The sequence below is a fragment of the Cynara cardunculus genome (assembly GCF_001531365.2).
Source record: "Cynara cardunculus var. scolymus isolate 2C chromosome LG 8, CcrdV1, whole genome shotgun sequence".
NCBI classification, from domain to species: Eukaryota; Viridiplantae; Streptophyta; class Magnoliopsida; order Asterales; family Asteraceae; genus Cynara; species Cynara cardunculus.
This window is the reverse complement of record NC_037535.1, coordinates 9,655,454-9,663,542: the sequence shown is the minus strand read 5'-3', so window position 1 is coordinate 9,663,542 and position 8,089 is coordinate 9,655,454. Positions and strand designations below refer to the sequence as shown.

The 8,089-nt window shown below is 34.5% G+C and overlaps 1 protein-coding gene across 2 annotated transcripts; it reads right to left on the bottom strand.

Annotated features, from left to right (window-relative positions):
- Nucleotides 1–424: 424 nt before the first annotated feature.
- LOC112516635 (E3 ubiquitin-protein ligase CSU1) lies at nucleotides 425–5,596 on the bottom strand. Of its 2 annotated transcripts, XM_025123796.1 has the most exons (3): nucleotides 5,179–5,596; nucleotides 687–1,368; nucleotides 425–566 (listed from the first exon to the last, which is right to left on the bottom strand). In XM_025123796.1, exons 1-2 carry the CDS (start codon nucleotides 5,415–5,417, stop codon nucleotides 693–695), a joined length of 915 nt encoding a protein of 304 aa, XP_024979564.1. In that variant the 5' UTR covers nucleotides 5,418–5,596; the 3' UTR covers nucleotides 425–566; nucleotides 687–692. The 2 variants fall into 2 exon arrangements, with proteins under 2 accessions (XP_024979564.1, XP_024979563.1); XM_025123795.1 differs by having other exon boundaries at nucleotides 425–1,368.
- Nucleotides 5,597–8,089: the final 2,493 nt, after the last annotated feature.

Here is an 8,089-nt window from a genome sequence, read left to right as displayed (position 1 = left end):
TAAATAATATTTGTAATAATAACATCATTATAATTAAATAAAATAACTAAAAAAATTAGTATAAAAAAAGGACAATAAAATACAAACAAAAAGAAAATGATTATATAGGAGATAGAATGCCGTTAGTAAAGGATAAGGATGCCATTATTAAGTTGAAACGTTATAACATGCAAACCACAGACCAATAATATAATTTACTTTTAAAATGGAAGATGAAAACTAAAAACCTTACAAAAAATCATTCTAACTTGGAACAATTTATTAACTCAGCTATATGTGACTATTTTAGTATTGGCTTAATCACATAAAAAATGGCTTATTCGGTAAACTTCAAAGGGGAGTTTTATGTAAAAAGCCAAGTTTTTTCAAACCCGCCTCTTCCAATTAAAGAAGACCACTTTCATCTATGAAAAACCTTTCCAAACAAAAACTTTTTCAATCCATTCAGACATACTACTAATCCACAAAATAAATTTTACAGATACAAGAATTGATGAAACCCACCCCTGAAATCTGATAAACTATGAAGGGTTTGAAGCAGTATTCATTCCAATGAAAGATGAAATCTGAAAGGAAAGAGGGCATATGATTGACAAATATAACAAACCGATTCTTATGCAGGAAACAAGAAAACAAAATACAAGTTTATATGGGGACGACTAGCAACAAGTCACAATAAGACCTACCAGATATCATGTCTTCATTGCGGGCCTCACCAACCCTAGTCCCGAACCACTTCCTAGATGCTTAAAGTCTTTGGCTTCGAGATTATCCCCATGGCCTGCGAATCCAGTTCCGCCTTTTTCCAAGTTGATAAGATTCCTCTCCTTGCAGGCCTTATTGCACACTAGACACACCTTATCAACCACCATGAACTTATCTGCACACTTCTTACAGAACACATGTCCACAAGAACTTAGACCCACAAGTGCTAATGTATTGGTCAATGTCACCTTGCAGCTAGGGCATATGTAGGTTTTATCTAGGGCCGAACCTTTCTTTTCGTCATTTGTGTCTTCCGTGAAGTGAATAGAGAAAAGGGTTTTCATTTTAAGTTTTTCGTTACCTTCAGGGCAAGTTGTGCTGGTGGATGGTGCGTTGACTTTGACCGGAGCTTCGGGTGTAGCAGAAGGCAGCCAAAATGCTTTCATTGTTCTCAGTGCTTCCGCTTCGTACGATGTGGTTTTAACACTGTTTGCTCCGTGAAACCCACTTCTGTCCCTGTTGAAGTTTTTATCGTTGTATTGTGGTACAGCACCGTGGTTTTGCTGATCAAATGCATCAAGTTCTCTAGCTTTCTGTAGCATCAACTTCTCTGATTCCTCCTCTTTTTCTTGCTTCAGTTGAGCAGTATGGGCAGATAGCTTCCTGTGACCAATTTATAAACATCAACTCTTTAACAATCAAGCTTTCGTTTCAAATGCACAAAAGGCCCGAAGCCTGGCTCAAAAAATTCCAAGACCTAAAGCCCGACAGGGCAAGAGCTTTTTCAAAAGCCTGATCCGGCCCATTTTCACAAAAAAGTTGGGGCTTTTTTTGTTTACTAAAGACAGGCTTGGAAGGCGCAGGCCTTGTACATCTCTAGTTTCAAAGAAGGAAACCATCAATAAGTTAATCACATAGCTACTAACATATATGCGCATACAGTTACAAGCATTTTGTACTATAAATTTGCCAGCAATGTTTCAAAACAACTCTATCCGACCCAAAATAAATACAATGTCTCCATTTTTAGCAAGGGTTCAATCTATAATTAGACCTGTGCTCATCAGTGATTTTTGCAACATGTTGATGATATTCAGAAGAACCAACCTAAATCACAATTGCACTTTGTAGAAGCCAAATTAAGAACTCACAGTCAGCCACATAGACACAAACTCACAAGAATTTGGTTAAAGAAAATGAGTCGCATAAAGGTATTGGAGCCAGACGGCATCCAACCTTTTTATTAGCTCACACAATATAAAGAAGGAAAGGATTTAGGTCCTGCAACAAACACAAGCTAAGAACCGAGTAACCAGTCTACCAATTTCTCTTCTCATGACCTTGGTCCAATGAGCCAAGAACTTCTCTTGTCAACTTGCCTTCAGATTAGAGAAGGAGCTGTGATTGTATTATAAGATCCTACTAATATAGACTCAAATAGCTAACATGAAATGTTACATCAACTTTCAACTGACTTGGAAGCTTGGCAGGACTTGCCCTAGCAACGCCATTGGAAATCTCATGCTAGAAACCCAAAGAAAACTGGAAGGAACCAAGATTTCCCCTTCAGGACAATGCAGGAAGTAACAAAAAAATCCATCAACTCTAGCCATCAAATTTTCTATCTCACTGTCATGTAAAGCACAAGCCTGTAAGGTGCTCCAACAATTGATTGAACACTTATTATTTGAGGGTGACTACCAGTAGAAAACTATAGCTCCAATCCCACCAAAGCGAACAATATCATCCGAAACCAATATAGATCTTGCATCCCTATCACTCTCGATATCCTCATGCAACCCAAAGTATTATTTTACTTGTTTGAGAAAAAAAAAAAGAGCATTTGTAGAACAAGCATGTGATGGATGGTATAATGAACTAGCATCCCTGAAAATCAGTTCACTAACCATGGCCTCTCGGAACAGGTGGAGATTGCAGCAAGCCCACCTCCTTTTCCTTTTCTTTCATGTTAACTTGTCACATTGAACATGATTTGACATATAATTCCACATTGGCTTCCATCTTGGCCAGCAATAGAAGCAAAGTAGTAGTGCTACCATCCTCTCAATGCTCGAATAACTAGCCCACTTTGGATCTTGAATCCGCATGATTTGCTTCCTCATTACGATGTCGCATAAAATATAGAGTCCACAATATTTCTACACACTAGTGCACTTGATGGAGAGGTTTATGGTACACCATACCATTCTGAGTGGTACATGTATTAAAAAATTCTTCCACAATCAGGGTTAGAAAACCACTAATTTCTGAATCACTTTCCTGATTAAGACAACAGCCACATGATTATCCTTCCTAATTTATGCACCAACACAAATCAAGCTCTGCTGGGTTTTCCTGCCAAGAGGTTTGCATAGAGTTGGGTTCTTTTGGGTTTGTTGAACTAGGTGTTAGCTACATTGCCCATCCCCACCACAAAGATTTTTCACAATAAATGCTTCCGGTCCTCAAACAATGCACCACCACAGACATTTCCTTGCTCGCCATAGCTTTATCTGCCACATCAGCATCTAGTCTTGAGTCTTGATGGCATAACATAGCCTCAAATGACAAGCATCCATCAATTCATCAGAAGTATCTTGCTGACTCATTATCCAATCACACATTTTTCCATCATAGGCAAAAGTTTGAAAAGCCTTTGATGAATTTCTTTAGTAGTTTTCCCACCCCAAAAACAATCTTAAATCAGATATTTTCCCAAAAGCAAACCAGTAAACAAAAGTTTGGGTATTTTCTTGTCCCTCGATACTTGTTCTTCGTCCATTCAATGTCAAAGGAACATTACATTTCTCTAAATTCTCTCATTTCTTAAATACAATGATGGCTCATCCAAGTGTTCATCGACATGCCATCAGAGCCTATGAAAATAACCCTCTATAGCAAAGCCAGAAACCTCATCCATCCTCATTATTATCATCTTCTAATTGTTTGCCAAAATGAAGAAATTCAACTAAACCACAGCTGCCTCTTTCAATTTACTACCAATACCTTTCTTGTGATTATATAAAACTAGATTTAATAATATTTAAACTTTCGTAACTGGTGCTCCTCACTTGGATGAGCCATGCATCTCGCCTCATTCCTAGGTGCTTAGGGGACCTTTGTACCACGGAGTGCCTCGTGAAGCTAACCCACTTGCACATCATGGGGGGATTTTGATTTTTCTCATTAATTGCCACAAATGTCTGTGACTCGTTCCTAAAACATCAAACATGCACAATACCCATGTCATGCTCATTAGTTTATTGATGCATGCCTATCATCTATACATTGTCATGGTCAATGCCATGGCAACCCAACCTATAAAAAACGCATGTCATGACATGTTTTCTCTGTTATGAAGCCAATATATATTGTATTAGCCACAAAAACTACCAACAACCATCCCATTGAAGTAGAGTTCCTCAAAGTGAAGTGGTTTTAATGGAACTGTAGTCCAGAAAAATTAGGGAAACACCTAAAAGTCAATTTCAACCTGTTGGTTTCAGTTTGACACAAAATGGTAAATGAATTTGTACAACATAATTTTAAATCACCATATGAATGTACCACTTTCAAGAATATTCATCAACAGATCATAAATGTATCTCTTTCATGAATATTTATCATCATACGATCTACTTGGCTACCTTCCACTTCCAGTGTATTACTAATAAGCATCCATCAAGCATAGAATTCCATTATCTTCCAAGGAGCAAGAACAAAATTCGTTAACTCATCGTATTTGGACAGCAAATGAAATGATGAGTACTTCAACAGCAGTTGCAATGACAAGTACTACTATATGCACAAGATCACCAAAAAAATGTGAAGAGTGTTTGTGAAGCAAAGGCGGTGGCATGGTCATGACAAACTAGCTGTGGTAGTGCTACATCCTAGGCTGGTCAAGAAAATGTTTTGATTTTAAATCAAATGAAGCTCATCAGCAGCTACCAGGTGATTTCTAATGATGTATACTAATGATGCATCTCAGTTTCACTTGTCAACGTCAAGGTTATTCCACATGCAATCATGTTCTTATCTGAATACAAGGAACTCCTATGCAATCAAAATCAGTGGTCTAGTAAAATCCAAATCGAACCTGATTGGCATCATTGAACCTTCTAATTATCTAGCCCGGCATGTTAGTTAAACCTGCCAATTTGCATTAAACACTTTCACCTTGACTACCACAATCCTAGTTCACCTGGTACTATCCATAAATGAAATTTCCCTATTGGCTTAACCATATACAACATATTGAAATCAATTTAAATCACAGATAAGACTTGATGTGAATTTGGTTTGCGAATTCCTAATCCAATGCTATGAAAATTGGAGAGTAATCAGCTAATCTCTAAACTTAATCAACTCCAATCCGCATTCCAAACCTCTAACTGATGCTCCTAAACTACCTAAGATGATCCAAGCCAGTAAAAAACAGTTGCAGAATATAAGCTATGTAAAGTATATTACCTTTGGATATCTTTCTTTTGGGACAATAAGCATTCAAGAATGCATTCTTTACAGAAGACGTGACCTTTTTGACAGCACAAGGGATCAATGAAGGGTTTCAAGCAGAGAGAGCAAGCATCGAAGGGTTTGATCGAGTCTTTACCAAGCCTCTCCTTTTGAGTACCGTAACCAAGCTTCCTCTTCTCGTCATAGGTGAAGAAGGCTAGATCATTGTTGTTCTTTGAATGTCTCTGAGGCATGCTTCCAGATCGAATCGAAGATTACAGGAAGATAGAGGGTTTGTTTAGTTGGTTGGATTTGGAGTCGATTATGTGTGAACTTGGAAACCCTAGAACTTTGCCTCCCGAGAGAAGTCCCTTTTCCTCATGCTTTAAAATAATAAAAAGAATATTATTTAAAAAATCTATCTTGTGGAGATAAGGAAAAAAAAATCTGATCATTTATTTAAGAGTCCTTGATTCGAAGAGAAGTATGGTAATCTGATTATATATGGTCTACATTGTTTTTTACTTTCGAGTTTTAACTTGATTAGTTGTTTATCCGTGCAATGTAACGGGATGTGAAAAACTCATTAAGATTATTCAATTTTGAGATATCAAATTCGTTAAAGATGTAACAAAGTCTACTACATTTGTATATAATTTAGATTTAAATATATATTCATCCAAAATATTGGTGTTAGTATGTTCTATAATTATTCATAAACCCTTAATCACAACCCGAATGACTGAAGCGGTGGAACAAGATACAAGCATTTGCCAAGGACTGGAGCGGTGGAGCAAGATACTCGACCCGAATCACAACTCATCTTGAATATATTGAATCAAAGAAACCCTTTAAAGCAAATGGGTTTGTTAATGTATACAAATACTATAAATGTAGATCCGGAGCTCCGAAATGTCAACTTTTAAAATAAGCAGTTAGCTCAAACTCTAGTAGTAAAATGGAAAGCCAAAGAAAGACTTTTTATACAAGTATAAAAATGGCGAGGAACAGCGGAGGCGAGGAAGAATGTAGCTGGGGGCAATGGAGGTGATTAGGAAAAATCAATCATGAATTATGAAAATCTGAGGTTTACATTTGAAATTTGAAACGGTAAATAGTTTTTTATGGTAAGATGAAAATCTTGGGAACATAAAGGGTCAAAATTTGAAAGGGATAGATGGTTTAAATTTTCAATGTTTATCGGGAACCAAAACTAAATATGGGAAAGATAAAACTTAAAAGTATGAGTTGTAAAAAGTGAAATATTGTTGAGTCATACCATATGCACAAATGAATTGTAATCAAGACTTTTAAGACTTTATGTATAAAGAAGCAGTACCTTATGCATTTAAGGTTGTTTTTAAGACTTTTTATCAAATCTGTTTTATAAGGTAATATAGATACATCTATACTATATTATAAAGTATTTGACAAAAACTCTTAAAAATCATTTTTTATGCACAAAGTACTTTTTATTAATTCATGTTACTTAAAACTCAATATTACAAGTAGATTGTGCGCAAGTACAACTTGTTAAAACTCTATATCTGAACTTCGTGTAGTTTACTGCAGATAAACATAATCAAATGCAGAATAAACATCTCATTTTAATGAAATAGTTTCATATATCGTTCACTACTATTATGATATCCCTTGTTTTAAAATTAATTTGATTTGAAATTATTAAGAGTCAAATCATACTTCAATAATCGTTAATGAAAATAGTTTCATACATCGTTCACTACTACATGTCAAATGGTCTATCTTTCATTATAGGTGACAAGGAGTCACGTGAGTTTATAACATAAACGGTGAAACAATTTCATTCATTCATTTAATGAAACAAAATATTTCATTTAGTATTCGAAAGGTTTCGTTATTTTTTGTTGATTAAAGTATGTTTTTATGTTTCATAATTTATTAGGATATATCTAGTTTCATTGCTCCTTAATTGGATCTATTTTTAATGTGGATGTTATTTTATTTACAATATTTAGTCATAAAATGAAGATATTTTTTATCAAATATATAATTTGTCAGATTATTCTAACATTTTTGGTTAAAATCTTTGAAATGATAAAATGATATATACAGATTTTATAACAATGATTTTTTTTCATTAATGTTAGGATATTCACGATCTTGTTACCTCGTTTACAAAATCATACAAATTAAAATTTTAACAATTTTGCCCTTTTTTAATTAAAAATTGAACTTTTATTTCTATTTTATTTTTTATTTCCTAATATAAACACATTTAATCTTGACCATTGATAAAAAAATTGATGGATGAGATTGGTTTGTAAGGTTTTCACAAATGAGGGTGGTTTGTAATTGATCGCTCCTCTATATATGTATATGTATATATACATATATAGGGAAGGGTTCAAACGAGAACCCCTGTGATTTACGAGAACGCAAGAACAACTCAATAACCTCATATTGTGATAAAAAATAAAATTAAAAGATTTTTAAAATTAAAATTGAAATTTAAAAAGATTCAAAAAAATTTAAAATTAAAAGGATAATAATGGAAATGATATCATCAAATCTTTTAAACACGATCATTATCTTTTAAACACTCATTATTATCATTAGTCTTATCATTATCTAGTAAAACGGTTACGAAATAGGTTAGGATTATACTAGGTGTAATAATCATGTGATATGAGTGTGATAATCATGTGATAGGGGTGTGATAATCACCATTATACATCACTTGAGTTATCGTTTTGGTTAATAAGTTAAAATTTTGGTGTAATCATGTGATACTTATGTGATAGGGGTGTGATAATCACCATTATACATCACTTGGGTTAACATTTTGGTTGATAAGTTAAAATTTTGGTGTCATCATGTGATTTGGGTGTGATAATCATGTGATAAGGGTGTGATAATCACTGTTATACATCACTTGGGTTATCGT

Coding starts and splice junctions, on each gene's coding strand:
- LOC112516635 (XM_025123795.1), bottom strand. CDS start 5,417: ATGCCTCAGAGACATTCAAAGAACAACAATGATCTAGCCTTCTTCACC. Junction 1,369..5,178: donor CAAAAGAAAGATATCCAAAG/GTAATATACTTT, acceptor AATTGGTCACAG/GAAGCTATCTGCCCATACTG.